Source organism: Palaemon carinicauda, chromosome 18 (assembly GCF_036898095.1).
Source record: "Palaemon carinicauda isolate YSFRI2023 chromosome 18, ASM3689809v2, whole genome shotgun sequence".
Classification (NCBI taxonomy): domain Eukaryota; kingdom Metazoa; phylum Arthropoda; class Malacostraca; order Decapoda; family Palaemonidae; genus Palaemon; species Palaemon carinicauda.
The window spans coordinates 63338048-63355404 of NC_090742.1; the positions used below are offsets into that span (position 1 = coordinate 63338048).

The 17357-nt window shown below is 41.6% G+C and overlaps 1 protein-coding gene across 1 annotated transcript in view; it reads left to right on the top strand.

The window, feature by feature from the left end:
* LOC137657855 (protein dispatched-like) overlaps positions 1–17357 on the top strand; it is a 112742-nt gene that overhangs the window by 79912 nt on the left and 15473 nt on the right. Inside the window, exons 11-12 of the mRNA XM_068392452.1 lie at positions 16286–16519; positions 16810–17008. Coding sequence (XP_068248553.1) covers positions 16286–16519; positions 16810–17008 — 433 coding nt within the window. The remainder of the gene's footprint in view (positions 1–16285; positions 16520–16809; positions 17009–17357) is intronic.

Genomic DNA, 17357 nt, shown 5'->3' on the forward strand with positions numbered 1-17357 from the left:
TCTGGGATTGATGAGATACCTATTTTGATTTGCTGAAAATTTTTGTAGTTTTGGATACTTTTATCATTCATTTAAATTCAGTGGGAAATTTATGGTACGTGTATTGTAATTTGTTGTGTGTCGATTCTATTTTTCCTTGTATGTATGTATTTGCAATAATGATTCTATACTTGATTAAGTTTACATTATTGAAGTGATTATTTTTCTCATGGTAGTATCCTGTAGCTGTTAATGATAACATGATTTGAAACTGATGAACTTTTTTGTAAATAATTTGTTCTCCGCTTCTTTTATATCTAAAGTAAATAGAAATTTCAGCTTTGCTATACAACTTGGCTTTCAAGAACAAAAGAAGGGAGTGCCAAATGAATTTTCTAATGATCTCGGCTGGGATGCTAATTTTATTTATAGTTTAGCCCAGCCTTAATCCAGCTTAACCTAGCCTTATTCTGGCTTAACTTAGCCTTATTCCAGCATAGCTTTGCTTTATTCCAGCATAGCCTAGCATTATTCCAGCTTGGCGTAGCCTTATTTCAGAATCTAACTTTGTTACAACTGTAAGGTACTTTTCATATTATTATTCATTCCCTTTTATTTGTTTCACTGCTCTCTTCATATTTTGTATTATTATTATTATTATTATTATTATTATTATTATTATTGTTGTTGTTGTTATTATTTTAAAGAGCCTAGCTACAACCCTTTTTGGAAAAGCAGAATGCTACAAGCCCAAGGGCACCAGCAAGGAAAGTAGCCCAGAGAAGAAAGGGAATATGAAATTATATATAAGTACATACATACATATACCAAGGCACTTCCCCCAATTTTGGGGGTAGCCGACATCAACAAATGAAACAAAAACAAAAAAGGGGACCTCTACTCTCTATGTTCCTCCCAGAAATTAGCAAAATCATTCCACAATCTAATCATAGCTGGATTGAAAACTTCTGGAATACTGTGTATTGTTAAGCATATTTAGTACTATGTACAGAATGGTACAATCTGGGATGATCTGAATGCATAGGATGGTCAGAATTATGAAAAATCTTATACAACATGTATAAAGAACTAACTGAATGACAGTGCCAGAGATTAACCCTTTTACCCCCAAAGGACGTACTGGTACGTTTGACAAAACTCATCCTTTTACCCCCAAGGACGTACCTGTACATCCTTGCAAAAAACTGCTATTTAATTTTTTTTTTTTTTTTGCATATAGATAATTTTTTTAGAAACTTCAGGCATTTTCCAAGAGAATGAGACCAACCTAACCTCTCTATGATGAAAATTAAGGCTGTTAGAGCAATTTAAAAAAAATATACTGCAAAATGTGCTTGAAAAAAAATAACCCCTGGGGGTTAAAGGTTGTAAATTTCCAAATAGCCTGGGGTTAAAAGGGTTAATATCCATATCAGGAATAAGGAATTAGGTAGACCTCCAGTTTCTATCCAACAAATTAAGACGAGTCAGCAGCTGAAGATCAGCCGGGAGAAAAATACTCAAAGTAGAATGAAGGAATTAAAAAAAAATTTTGTGGATAGATTGACCACCAAAAATCTTTAAAAGACTTTCTCAATAAGCCCTTTCAACATTTCCCCATTCTTGTAGTCCTGTTTCTTCCATTTAAATTTTTTTATACTGGTCATTACTTATTATTCTGACTGACTCTTGAGCTTTTATCTTTTTAAGGATTATCCTAATCTAGAATTGCTCATCTGTCTAATTTCAACACTCCTCCTAGTGGAACTTATATAGATGATAGAATACAGCGTTGAATTTGTTTTTCAAATTCTACCCATTAGAACACGTCTTTAGTCTTGCTGAAGAAATGTCATTGCCTTTTTATTTTTGTTACAGTGCAGACTAATGCTCTCAATCATACAGTTTTTGTAATACAGTAGTCCAGTTTACAAACTGAAACATGTTAAGTATTAGAAACTCTCAGGTAGTTTTGTCAGAATTTTTAATACTTTCAGTTTATCCAATTATTACATATATAAGCTGTGCAATATATTAAAGATAATGTGGGAACAAACCCTTTGGGGCAGCTCGGTGAGAGATGAAAATGTGATCTCAGTTTGCCAGGTAAACTGTTTGATATCAGTATAAATATGATGATAATCAGGCAGAAATTTTGCTGGGTACTGGAGGGTGGAGAGAACTCTTATAACATCTAACCCCCCCCCCCCCTTAAAAACTGACTAAATTGATGTTGATTAAATACTGACAGGATTCGGTTTATCAGTTTCAAATCTAAGATACTTGGTTACAAGTTTCTTTTCAATGTATGAAAAAGCTGCAAGTTCAGTAAGGACTATTTTGAATAAAATTTAGAAAAAATACATGTAGGCAATGCTTTTATCAATCTTAAACTGATGGAGAGATAGAAAGTGAGTGTTTTCGAGATGAAGTGCCTGAGGAGTATGGCTGGTGTATCAATTAGCTAGGGTTAGGTAGGAAGCAGTAAGGGTGAGAACAGATGTAAGAAATTAATTAGCAGCTAGAATGGCTATGAATGTGTTTAGGTGGTTTGGCCATGTAGAGAGAATGGGAAATGACTGTCTGCTGAAGAAGGTGATGAATCCAAAGAATTGATGGGAGAAGTTCAAGAGGAAGGCCAAGGTTTGGGTTGATGGATGGAGTAAAGAATGCTGTAGGTGATAGGAGGCTAGATGTGAGAGAGGCAAAAGAGTGTGCTAGAAATAGAAATGAATGACGAGCAATTGTGACGCAGTTCCAATAAGCCCTGCTGCTTCCTCCGGTCGCCTTGGTGACCACTGCGGTAGCAGCAGTAGGGGATTCAGCATATGAAGCTTCATTTGGAGTAGATAACGGGGAAGGTTGAGCTGTGGCACCCAAAAGAGGGCGAAGTGTCTTGGTATACAGATGGATAGAAATTATGATTGAGGTAATACTGAAATATATAATATATAAAAAATAAAAAGAATTCTGATTCTTCCAAAAGGATGTTAGTTTTTTATTTTAGATTCTCATCATTTATAGCTCTTTGCACACATATACACCGAGTACAGTAGTATGTCGTATTCCTTACACATTTTCCTCAAGCATCTAATAACATTGAAATTACTCAACGTTACACTGTCACTGAAGTGACAATGACTACTCAGTGGCTATATTTCCACATGGTAAGGTTATAAGCGAGTACAGTACTTAGCAAAGGTTATCAGATCCCCAAAGAGAAGGATTCAGAAGTTTAATCAATTTTTGCCTGTTTTGAATAAAGCCATATTTTCTGTATCATGACTTTCTGCTGTCTCGTATTAAATCTCTTTTACTTGAGGGTTCGAAACACTCAAGCACTCTTGTCAGTTTTTTTCTTTTTTTTTTTTCTTTTTTTTTATCAAAAGGTCACATAAATTTTTATTGGCATTGATGATTTTCATTTTCAAAACAGTCACTACTTTTTTTATTTGTATACTGTTTAGTCTTTTTCATAATGTTAGTGCTGTCATTTTTTTATCTATCTTTTAGTTTGTTCTCTACTCCTTTTGACTTTTTTTTCATACTGAGCTGCTTTTCCTCATGGCCATACTGCTTGTAGTTTTCTGTTTTCCTGACGAGTGTTAAAGCATAGCTTGTAATAATGATCATGATCCTGATAATTATAATACTGATAATGGTGGTAATACACTAATAATAGTAGTCTTGAACTATTTAATTCTTTGAACATAGGCTCTAGTTTTGTAAAAACTAAAGCTCGGTGGGATGGAGAACATTGTGTTCTTTTCTAGCCCAGGTAAAAAAAAAAAGAGATGAAGAATATGCTATAACGAAGTATACAACTGCTAAAGCAAGGTAGTTCTTATATCACGAAAAAGCATAAACAGGAAGATCTTTCCAAATCTTAACAGCAAACAGAAAGAGTTACAAGGATTTTGTATGTCTCAAAGGCTTTTTAGTCCATTCGCGTAGACTCTATTTGCTCTTGGATGGAGTTAATTAGTTTAAACATTTATATATACAGTGATACCTCGGTACTCGACCATAATCCGTTCGAGATCCGTGTTCGACCTCCGATTTGTTCGAGTACCGAATTTTTTTTCCCCATAAGAAATAATGGTATATATTCTATTCCGTTCCCAAGCACTCGAACAGGCCCAAAATATTAATAAAACGTGTACCTAAACAACAATAATTATCTAAATGTGTATGAAATTGGTCAGAAAATCCTATAAAACAATTTTAAACCATTTACTGTACTAAAATAAAACAATTTTAAACCATTTTCTGTACTGTAGTGAACATACCTTTGAGCAGCGGTTCGATGGCATACAGGGATGGATGTGGAGAGGATGGAAGGGGGAGGTTACTGCTTGGAAGGAGAGTCCCCTTCCATGATGTGGCGGGGTAGTTCTCCTTCAGGAGTTGTTTCTCTCTCCAATGAAAGGGTGGGCAGATCTATTTCAGGGGTTTCTTCTCTTCTTTGTCTCTTCTTTGGAGGAGAAACAGGCTTTGATGTAGCAGCTTTCTTTTCTTTTGTGAAAAACTGGTCTATTGTTAATTGTTTCTTCCTCCTCTGCAGTATTCTTCGAAAATGATACATGACACTATCATTAAACATATGCACTGCCCGGTTTGCTACTGCAATTTCTGGGTGGTATTTTTCAGCAAAAGCCTGCACATCTGCCCACTTGGAACAAATTTCATTGATGAGAGAACTTGGAACATCCTCCCTTACCTCATCCTCTTCTGAAGATTCCTGCTCCACAATCAGATCCTGCTGCTGTTGTTGTTGCAGGTGCAACAATTCCTCCACAGTCAACTCGGTAGAATGGCTTTCTACAAGCTCATCAATATCATCCTTGTCGACCTCAAGCCCCAAACTCCTGCCCATGACAACAATTTCCTCAACGACATCAGTGTCATCAGAAATTACAGGGGTAGCAGTGCTTGGACCCGCCTCTGGTTGGAAACCTTCAAACTCCCTCTCTGTGACACATGATGGCCACAGCTTACGCCAGGCAGAGTTCAATGTCCTATAGGTCACACCTCGCCAAGCTTGGTCAATCATGTTAACAGAGTTGAGGATGCTGAAGTGTTCCTTCCAGAATTCCTTTAGGGTCAACTTCGTGTCACTGGTCACTTCAAAACACTTTCTGAAAAGGGCCTTGGTATAGAGTTTTTTGAAGTTTGAAATGACCTGTTGGTCCATGGGCTGGAGTATGGGAGTAGTATTGGGGGGCAAGAATTTGATTTTGATAAAGCTGTATTCTTCTTTCAAGTCATCCTCGAGACCTGGAGGATGTGCAGGAGCATTGTCCATAACCAGAAGACATTTCATTGGCAAGCTCTTTTCAATGAGGTAAGCCTTAACCTGGGGGGCAAACACTTCGTTTATCCACTCAGTAAAGAATTGTCTTGTGACCCAAGATTTAGTGTTCGAGCGCCACATAACTGGTAGTGCACTTTTACAAATATTATTTCGTTTGAACACCCGGGGGTTGTCCGAGTGGTACACTAACAAGGGTTTGATCTTGCAATCGCCACTTGCATTTGCACACAGCAACAATGTTAGCCTATCTTTCATTGGCTTGTGACCTGGCATCTTCGTCTCGTCCTTGGTAATGTACGTATTGGCTGGCATTTTCTTCCAAAATAACCCAGTCTCATCACAATTAAAGACTTGTTGTGCGATCAAATTTTGTTCATTTATGTACCGATCGAATTCCCCCACGTATTTATCGGCTGCAATTTGATCCGAACTAGCTGCCTCCCCATGCCTAGTAACACGATGAATACCTGTTCTATTACGAAACTTTTCAAACCAACCCCTGCTCGCTTTAAATGTAAATGAATCACTTTCACTGGTACTCGGACTTTTCTTCACTAATTCTTCATAGATATGCAACGCTTTTTCACAAATGAACGCTTCACTAACACTTTCCCCGGCCAACTGTTTTTCTTTAATAAATATTAAAAGCAACTTTTCCATCTCCTCAATCACTTGTGGCCTTTGCTTAGTTACCGCCGTAACTCCCGTTGCAACATTCGCCTTCTTAATCATTTCTTTATGCTTTAAAAACGTAGAAATGGTCGACTTCGCCATTCCGTATTCTACCGCTAAATCGGACACTCGTACACCATTCTCATATTTCGCTATAATTTCCTTCTTCAACTCGATCGTTGTTCGCACTGTTTTCCTCTTCTCCTTCCCCTTAACACTCATTACTTTCTTGGGACTCATTATGAAAGCTAAAAAAGCAATTAAAAGCACTGAAAATCACTAAATCACAACGAATGCTGATCGCGCGTTGTCTGAGTGACGCTCTCGAGAGAACTGATGCTTCCCGAACAAGCGAGAGTGGCCGAGATGGCGCGATCATCACAAAGCCCATGCGGTCGTCACGTGTTCGGCTGGTCGAGTACCGAATTTTTGGTCGAGCACCGCAGCAAAAATTTCTCGAAAATTTTGGTCGAACTCCGAATTGTTCGAGTATAGAGTCGTTCGACTACCGAGGTATCACTGTATATATATATATATATATATATATATATATATATATATATATATATATATATATATATATATATATATATATATATATATATATATATATATTTTTGGGCTCAAGCCATGTCGTCCTGATGGAAGTTCCTTAAAGGCAGCTTCCTAGGGTATATTACAACTACGGCGATATTCCCAGAGAATTTACCTTAAGGTACCCAGAATTCTAACTCCTGGAGCGAGTATCCCTAAAAAAGACCTTAGGGATATCGTAAATATCAGTGGACGTATTCTTGACACGCCTCATAGCAATCTATACCCCGAATAGAGTTAACACTTCGTAGGGGTCAAATGGCAAGAAAACGAAAACGAGAAAGAAACGGGGAGAGCCGTTCGTAAGGCCCTCTCTTCTCCCGTTTCGTAAGCGTGCCCTGCGCCAATTCTGGCGCCATCTGCATTCCTTTTTGCGTAGCTTTACAACTCGGTGTTTTTTCCTGTGTTTCTACCAAAATCTTGGATTTACTCTCATATTATGCTTTCTCCAACTTCTTCTGCTTCGGATAAGTTGAGTACTATTTCTTTTATGTATAAATGTAGGCTCTTGTTTAGAATTAAAGTAATTAAAAGAGTTATCTTTGATACAAGAGCTGTTGCCTGCTGGAGGCGTCATGGACGCTGTTGCTCGCTAGAATAGGATTTATTTGTTAGCAAGAGCGACGTTCCCAGCCCCCTGCGCTTTAATAATTAGATGCTTAGCTTAATTAGGAATTCTGTTATGATGCGTTAGTAGTGCGCCTGGCGAAAGATTTGCCTAGGCTGACCAACACTAGTCTTCGTAGCCTAGTTGTTGGTCCTTGTACTTCCTGCATGATAATTAGTCTTCCAAGTGTGGTTTTATATTGCTTAAAGCGTTAGGCAACGTTATACATACAAGCCCTTTTCGAGTAATTTCCAAGATAGTATTGGAGTGAGTTTCGGTGATTTAGGTAATCGATTCTCTTAGTGCCTAGGCTAGGTTGTCTTAGGTCTTTATAATATTATCTGTTTCCCCGTTTGCTCCCTTCTCTTCGGGGAAGGGGCAAACCCTTTCCCTCTGTTTAAGCCTTAGGCTTAACTCTAGTGGGTTGTTTGAATTAATTTTCAAATATAACTATGCTGGAGTAGTACTGTACCTTCCTGCTCCAACTGAATTGGTTCAGAGGGGGACAGTACAGCAGTGTATTAGTCTGAGTCCGTGTTGGTCTAGCGTGGGGCAGAGTCTCCCTTGCTGCCTGACACGGGCATAGGAGGTTTATCCTCCTGGATTCACCTTGGAAGGTTTCGGTAACTATGATCCCTTCGCTCGGTGACCCCTCAGACTTGTCCTCTTTGCTGTTCCGGGTTCGGGATATGTTCCCTTTCTGGAATAGCAATTCCTTCCTTGCCTTGGTTTTAGGGAGGCAGCCAGTAGTGCCGGCCTCCCTCCCTGGATCTCTCTGGCTGAGATGTGCTTTCTTAGTTTGGAATGATCCTTAACCAAGGCAAGGTTGGACAGGACCCTCTGTCCTTCCCTTCTATTTTTCCGTTTCCTTTGTGTCAGTCGTCTCACATCCGTACCTAGCATAGGTTGGGATGGGGAGCTGACGTGGTCCCCTGTAGGCCGGCAGAGTGTGCCGACCGGCAGAGGCCCTATCCTTTGAGTACTGCCCGGTCCTTCCTTGGTCCCTCAACCGCTGCCGTCTGTAGTTTCAGTAAGCAGTGGTTAGGAAGCTTGACTTAGTGTCTCCCTTCCTCTCGGCACTCTTTCGGGTGTCGGGCGCGGAGGTACATAGCCTCTTAGCCCGGCACCCATTCTGTTGTCTTCTCTTGTGTTGTCCTTGCCGTCTGCCGGCCGTCGGTAAGGGGGTTGTTCACTAGTTCTCTTGCTGTCGGTCGACGGTGGTCTTATGCCTTTGCTGGCCGGTCTCCTTGCTCACCTGCCGGCCGCTTTGAGTGGCGGCCGGCAGCCGGGCGCTACCTGGGGTGGATGCCAGCCGGCAGGGTTTACTCACCGCTGCCAGGCCGGCCTGCCACATCACTCGGTTGGCCGGCCACTAAGAGTGATGGCCGGCAGCTGGGTGCCAACCGGGTAGCTATGGACCGGCAACCACTACCGACCGGTTCAGGCATAGGAACTGGAGTTCTCCCCCGTCTGGGTGATCCTAAGTTGCATACTTGAGACCTACCTTTGGGAAAGGGGGTGGGGGTGCTGACCGGCGAGAGCCGGCCGGCACACCACCCTCATGTACTGTATCAGTTCTTCCCTGTTTAGTGTCTTCTATCAGGGGAGAACATGATATAGTAGGTTACAACACTGTCTTTTCTAACTTACTTGTGTTGCCTTGTGCAATCACTTGGTGTTGCCTTTCAGGGATGAAAAGAGAACTCTTTTCATCTTTAGCCAGAATGGTAAAATCTTACCTTAGGTGTGAACTACACCTAATTTCCCTCGGGAAATATGATCTTTGGTTATTCTAGCAAAGATTAACCATTTGATTTTAATGGCTGGTGGGCTTCCACAGGTGATTGTGGGGGATTCACAAGTATGTGTCTTTTCCTTATTCTTTATGGTCTTGCACGACCCGTTGTTGTTGGCCTTACAGATAAGAAAGTGAGTTCTTTCTTGTCTACTATCCGGTATTTTAAAATCATTCCTTAGAGGGGGCTACACCTTCTTCCTTTGGAAATTTTCCATTGGTTAATCTGGCATAGATTAACTATACGATTTTATGATTTGGAAGGCTACAACAATTGGGTGTGCGGGAAATACAAGGATGTGTCTTTCCTTTCCTTTCCGTTTTGTTATGCTACTGTGCATATCCAGTGATTCGTAGTTCACTTGATACTCATGGAAATTTCTTCTCTTTACAGGAGGACCATCCGTAGTGCGGATGTTTTTCTGCAACGTCCGCAGTAGGGCTTCTGCGGACATGGTTCTGAAGGAGGCGTGTGGCATGCGCTGTCTCCGCGGATGTTCTCCGGTATTGGGTTCCCCAGGTATGTTTCATATGCACTAACCTATATATTGAGGCTTTTTCTTTTCGCTTCGCTCAAAATCCGTTTTCGTCTCCCCTACAACAGTGGATTCAAGGGATATAGCTAGGGAGAAGCTTCGTACCTGGGTGAGGGGCTTTCAGAATGTTACCTCTGGACCTTATCTTCCAAATGAGAAGATGAGGGCTTTCTTTTCCTAGGGCATCAACTGTTACAGTGATTCCCCAACCTCAAGAGGAGGTCCCCTTATTTCAGTTCCCGTGGATGCTGAAGTCACGGTCGCCTTGCTTAGCATCCAGTTGGACGACAGGATGCCAGACGTGTCCGAACGTCTGGAGGAAGACCTCCTGGCAGAAGGCCAGGATGAAGTTCGAGCTCCGGACAAGGTAGCGGAAGAGGCCGAGAGAGGTCGGCTGCTCCGGTTCAGGTCCTTGAACCTGCTCCCTCAACATCATCTGCTCTCGTAGTAGAGCAGGCCCTCCCTCCATTGTTGGCTTGATCCAACAAAGGCAGAGGGAGAAGAATGGGAAGGCAGCTGCATTGTAACTGCAGGGGCACATCCGGACTGCTAGGTCCGGTGGAAGGAGGTACCAGCTTCAAAGGAAGAGACAGAGCCGAAGGAGGTCGTAGTGATAGACCATGCTAGGCTCATGCCTTGCTTTCTTCTTCGATGAAAGAGAAGGGCTTCATGAACTCAAAGGTAGCTGTATTTGAGTAAGAGGCTCCCTTCCTTTGTGTCCTCTCCTGCCACAGCCTTCCCCCTTTTTCGTTGAAAGGGTTTGTGGCGGTTTTGAAAACAGTCGAGGCTGGCAAGCCTTTCCCCTCCCTGGTGGAGTGTAAACCCTTGTTGCTGGCCTTTAGAAAGGAAGATTTAGTAAGCAAAAAAAAAAAAAAAAAAGGGACTGGAAGGACGTCCATCTTACCTTCTCAGTCCAGATGTGGGAGGCGGATTTCGCCGGACGCCGGTTCGGTGAGATCCTCTCTAAGCTGTCTGGCTTTCTTTTGCGGAGAGAACTCTAGACAAAAGAAAGCTTGGCTGCCTTTTTGTCTCTTCAGTCCACGCTTTTCCCTAGTGAGTCGGTCAAAAAGGTTGATAGGGCCGCCACGGACGATAGAAATCTTCTCCAGGAGTGGGGCCTGTCTACCAAGAGAAATTCTTCCCCGGATGGGGTCCCCAACCTTGGAGGAAGACTAAAAGGATTAGGATACTTTCTCGGCCAGCTAAGTCAAGTAGACATCAGCCGCAACGGCATTTGCTGATGCCCTCAGTGCCCCAGATGGTGGCAAAAACCCCGACCACACTTCAGTGGGTTCCCCAATTTGTGTCGACATAGTCTCCGGCATTCAACCCATCGTTCGAAGGTCAGTCAACTGCCTGTCGAACAAGCCTAGAGGAGCAGCCAGAATTTCGTCTAGGCGCCCCTCAAGGAGAAGGGGTTTCATGGGTGGTCGCGGTCAGAGAGGCAAGACCTCAGGACAACAGTCCGAGCGAGATGATATTGGTAGAAGGGAGTCTCCAACGCTTTTGGGATCGGTGGACCTTCGATCCCTGGGTCCACAGCCTACTCAAGAAGGGACTGGGCTGGAGCTGGTACAGCACTCCATCCCCATACCCTCGGCGTTTTTCCGATACTCCACCCCCGTTCTGGAGGAGTTCATTCATGAACTGTTAGAGGAAAAGTGATCCGAAGGGTAAAGTCCATCTAATTCCAAGGGAGGCTGTTTTGTGTTCCAAAGAAAGACTCGGAAAACTCGGAGTCATTCTGGACTTGTCGCCACTTAACAAGTTCATAGCGAACTACAGGTTCAAGATGCTAACAATACAACACATAAGGACCTTACTGCCCAAGAGGGCATTTACCGCCTCCATAGTTTTGTCAGACGCCTATCGGCACGTTCCAATCTATTGTCGATTCCCCTCCTACCTAAGGTTAAGGCTACAACGAAGACTATACGTCTTCAAAGCCATGCCTCTCGGGCTTAAAATAGCCCCAAGGATTTTCACGATGCTTGCGAACGTAGTTCTCAGTCAATTACGCCTAAAAGGGAATTCAGGTAGTAGCCTACCTGGATTTTTGGCTGGTGTGGGCAGCACCCAGGACAGAATGCTTGCAAGCTTCCCTGTATGTGATCTATTTCCTAGATTATCTAGGCTTCAAGATCAACAGGAAAAGTCTCAACTTCCTCCATCTCTAAGTTCCGGTGGGTGTGAATCCACTGGGACCTAATGTCACACCGTTTTCTCCGTCATGGCGGAGAAAAGAAAGGAGATAGCTGGTTCTGTCAGGAGACTTCTAGATTCCGTATGGATATCAGATGCGAACTGGAGAGTGTACTGGGGTCTCTCCAGTTTCCTTCGGTGACAGACCCGGTGCTAAGAGCACAGCTAAAGGATGCAACCGGAGATTGGAGTAGTTATGCATCAGATGCGCGAAGAGATCTGAGAAGACCAGTTCCGCTTCGTCGAAATACTCTTCTCAGGCCTTGGTCCCAAGCCAGACTCCTTAGGAAGTCGGTTCTTCTTCATCCACCTCCCCCGTCGGTGACGAGTCACTCAGACGCCTCGAAGGAGGGATGGGGAGTTCACTCTCATCAGAAAAAGGCCCAAGGGTCTTGGTCCAGTCTATTCAAGACCTCTCACAGTCATTTTCGAGAGACTATGACAGTCCTTCTTTCCTTAAAGAAAGTCTCCCCGCATCGCTCGATCCACATTAGGTTGGTGCTGGACAGCGGGGGAGTTGTGAGATGCTTGAATCGACAAGGATCAAGGTCGCCACCTCTCAACCAGGTGATGTTGGCCATTTTCCGATTTGGGGGAAGAAGAAATGGTACCTGTCAGCAGTTCACCTTTAAGGAGTCCGCAATGTGACAGCGGACGCTCTATCCAGGTTCACACCGATAGAGTCGGAATGGTTCCTAGACGCAGGACCATTCTCCTTCATTCTGAGTCAAGTCCCAGAACTGCGGCTAGACCTCTTTGCGACGAAAGACAACAAGAAGTTGCCCCTGTATGTGTCCCCGTACGAGGACCCCTTGTCGGAAGCAGTGGACGCGATGTCCCTCGACTGGAACAGATGGTTCAGGATCTTTCTGTTCCCTCCTTACAACCTTCTGTTGAGGGTCCTCAACAAACTGAGATCATTTAAGGGAGTAGCGGCAGTAGTGGCCCACAAGTGGCCGAACAGTGTGGGGTTCCCTCTGGCATTGGAACTACGATTGGAGTTTCGACCGCTACCAGATCCAGTTCTGACCCAGTGAGTCCAGAAGTCAATTGTCTGCGCTTCATCACAGAAAACCCGGACCCAGCAGCTCATGATTTCTTTCCTTAACAGGTGAGAAAGTGTTTCGGGATTTCGAAAGCCAGCATGGACTTCCTAGAGGATTATATGTGCAAACCTTTTATAAGGCAATATGAGTCATCTTGGAGAGAATGGGTAGCCCTTGTCAGACGAAGATTCCGCAGGAGATCACGACGGACTTCTGCTTGTCTTTCTTCATCCATCTCCATGGTTATGGATGGGTAACTAACACGATTTTATCATGTAGGCCTGCTTTAACAAGACCCATTCTATATGCCTTCCAGGTCGACCTCGCTAACGAGATCTTTTATAAAAGTTCCGAAAGCCTGCGCTAGGCTCAGACCTTTAGCACCTCCAAAGCCCAATTCATGGTCTTTAGAAAAGTTCTTCATGTTGCTTCGCTGTTGAACAATAAGGAGTGTGCGTTAAAGGATTTGACCCATAAGTTATCCTCCTTTTTGCACTCGCGTCCGGGGCCAGGGTTAGTGAGATCATACCCCTCTCGAGAGAGGAAGGTCATGTTCAGTTCCTGGATGGGTGAACTGAACCTATTTCCGGATCCTACGTTTCTCACCAAGACCGAGTTACCCACCATCAGGTGGGGTCCCTGAAGAATCTGCCCTCTGAAAGAAGATGCATCTCTATGTCCAGTAGAATGCCTAAAGGTCTATCTTCGTAGAACTTCAGACTTCAAGGATGGCCATCTGGCCAGGGGAGAAACTTCAGGCTCAAAATTTATTACTGAAACAACTCAGGGCGAAAATCACATATCTTATTCGCAGAGCGGATCCTGACTGTTCACCCACAGGTCACGATCCGAGGAAAGTTGCTTCATCCTTAAACTTCTTTAGTTGTAGGGATTTTGGACATCTTCGTTCGTACACTGGCTGGAAGTCTTCCAGAGTGTTCTTTCGTCACTATGCGAAGCAAGTGCAGCAACTAAGAGGTTCTGTGGTGGCAGTGGGTTGCGTCGTTAACCCTGCTGTTTAACTCTGCGAGGAACAGTAGCTTAATTGGGACAATTAATTCCAGGGTGAGTATGTAGTCACATGTTGTACTACAAACTATGTGAGGGTACTGGGTGACCCACGTTGACTGTTCCACTTTCAAAGGTGAACCCAGCATAAGTGCAAACATGCGTGCCGAGCGTTTCTATCGCTAATGTGACTGATTAGTAAAACAGACTTTTGTCTTTGATACTTTGGTATCTTAAAAGTGGCTCCAATGTTTTTTCTTTCAGACAAACAAGTTTCTGTTTACTATCATACTTATGCTTAAAGTTTTAGTTATCCTCCTCTTATATATAGATATATATATATATATATATATATATATATATATATATATATATATATATATATATATATATATATGAGTGTGGTTAACCTGTTTGTTTATTGTCTCAATAAACTGGTTCTTGAGAAGCTTGCGTCTCCTTCACCTGTGAGCATTCATTCTATGTATAATTACCCGGGGATAATTCTAATAGAATGTTCCCTTATGCAAGCTAATATTGCATTGGTTTATGCTTCCCCTTAGCTGGAGGACTCCATCCCATAAAGGGATGGTGACGGATTTACGAGTTTCCTCCTAAGCGGATATGAACCTTTGTCCAATACGTGTTTTGAGCGGAGGACTGGTTGATATTTCATATTGACACAGTGATTCTTTTCGAACTTCGCTTTACCCAGTTTGGGGTGAGACCACTATACTTGCTTGCCTGGGGTTCATACTTAGATATATGTACTCTTCGAGACTTTCCCAGAGTCTAGTAAGACTCTTCCCTGTTGGGGGCAGGAAGCTCTATCATGGTTTATGATTAGTTGAAAAGATGTATGACGGTAACATCTTAGGTCTCTAGGTCGCGTCGACTGGGGGAAATACTTCTGAGGAGTACGGCACATTTTGAGAATCCACAGATACAGTAATGCTCTGGTATACTTCCATCAGGACGACATGGCTTGAGCCCAAAAAACGGATTTTGAGCGAAGCGAAAAATCTATTTTTGGGTAAGATGGCCATGTCGTCCTGATGGACCCGCCCTTCCCTTTCAATGAAAGGGCCGTAGGACCCCTCCCTACATACAGTATCTGTAGCACCTCGTGTTTCGCTACAAGGAATGCAGATGGCGCCAGAATTGGCGCAGGGCACGCTTACGAAACGGGAGAAGAGAGGGCCTTACGAACGGCTCTCCCCGTTTCTTTCTCGTTTTCGTTTTCTTGCCATTTGACCCCTACGAAGTGTTAACTCTATTCGGGGTATAGATTGCTATGAGGCGTGTCAAGAATACGTCCACTGATATTTACGATATCCCTAAGGTCTTTTTTAGGGATACTCGCTCCAGGAGTTAGAATTCTGGGTACCTTAAGGTAAATTCTCTGGGAATATCGCCGTAGTTGTAATATACCCTAGGAAGCTGCCTTTAAGGAACTTCCATCAGGACGACATGGCCATCTTACCCAAAAATAGATTTTTCGCTTCGCTCAAAATCCGTTATATATATATATATATATATATATATATATATATATATAATATATATATATATATATATGTATATATATATGTATATATATATATATATATATATATATATATATATATATATATATATATATATATATATATACATATATACATATATATATATATATATATATATATATATATATAGAGAGAGAGAGAGAGAGAGAGAGAGAGAGAGAGAGAGAGAGAGAGAGAGAGAGAGAGAGAGAGAGAGAGAGAGAGAGAGTGAGTGGAATTGTCAATCAGACACATTGCCTATAGTTCATCAGGAAAACGGTGGAATCAACTTCTAGTAGTTGAGACATATTGTTATAAAGATAAATGAAATGTTACTTTGATTTCCCTGCTAATTGACCTAGTTTAAGGCTTTCTCGGTGCTAATGGCCTATTAACCACTCACAACTTTTATTTCATTATTTCCTTTTCCCTCTTGTATTAAAGAAGAGATCATTGTATTTATTAAGAAAAATAACTTTTTTAATATCTTCAGCTCTTGATATTAACAATGAGTGTACTGTAAAGCGTATTTTAATATTTTATCTAAAATTAATTTGTCGTTTCGTTAGCTACCACATCCTAGTTCCATTAAGATTATTCTAGTAAGATAATTATTTAGTTTTGACCATGTTAAAATTTTAACGTTTTTCCCCTGTTTGGTGCATATTGAAATGCATAGATAAATTAAACATTTATTTTTTCATATTTTAGATTAGTGGGATGAATTAAGAGTAGCACAGAAATTATTCATAGTAAGAAGTACTGTATAGTTTAATGATTACATGTCTTAGTGAATTATGTAGCTGCTGTATCATGTTAAAACCTAATACCTGCACTGTAACTTATAAATATTAGATCTGAAATGTTTTGCTATTAAAACCTGTATATTTTGTGAGATTAACTAATCAATGAAATTAGAAAACGTGAAGCATTATCTCTACATTTTAGATTTTACAGTAATATATCTTGCAACTATTCTCCACAGGGTTGAAATATGCGCTGTTCGACAAGCTTTTACTGGCCGACTCGTTCCTCCTCGGTGTTGGCGGCGGCGTTGTGGTACTGCTTATGTGGTGTTACACTGGATCTCTCTTCATCACTGTTGTCACTATCACAACTGTTATTTGTGCAATGATAATAGCATATTTCATGTATATCTTCATATATGAAATTACCTTCTTCCCATACATGAATGTTTTAACCACTGTCATTGCTATAGGTGAGGTTATAACTGTTGGTAGTTTTACGTTGTTAGTCTATTTGAAAATCTTCCAACTGCCTGAAACTGTAATTTTGAATTTAAATCACTGTGGCAGCTTATAAGGTTCATTTTATTATTCATGATATTATAGGTGCATGTACAGAGTAGCAATACTATTTAGAAATTGTAGCTCTAAGCTAATCGTAATACAGTAGTCATTTGCTTGTGATGAAAAGTTGCTTAAAGCATTTCTTTCCTGATGCTCACATTTATTACACCATCAGCATCCATACTGTCTTGATTTTCAGGCATCGGAGCGGACGATACATTTGTATATTGCCGTGTATGGGCCTTGGCCAAACAAGATAAGAATGCCGGAACAATGGCCAAGCTTGTCGGAGACTCGCTGCACCATGCAGCCGCGTCAATCATCGTCACGTCTCTTACCACAGCTGCAGCCTTCTTTGCGTCTTGTGTCTCACATATCACTGCTATACGTTGCTTCAGGTAAACTTTAATTTTCCCGGCCTCTTTTATTACTTCTTTAGACATCACTCTTCTATCTGCTTTCCACCCAAAAGCTAAATTAGCTTTTTATGAATAGTACTTACCTGGCAGTTATATATATATAGCAGTCGTAGACTCAGCTATATATATATAACTGCCAGGTAAGTATTCATAAAACTTTGTTTTATCATAAAAACTCCATTTTTATGAATAGTACTTACCTGGCAGTTATATATATATAGCTGAGTCTCCGACTGCTATATATATATATATATATATATATATATATATAACTGCCAGGTAAGTATTCATAAAACTTTGTTTTATCATAAAAACTCCATTTTTATAG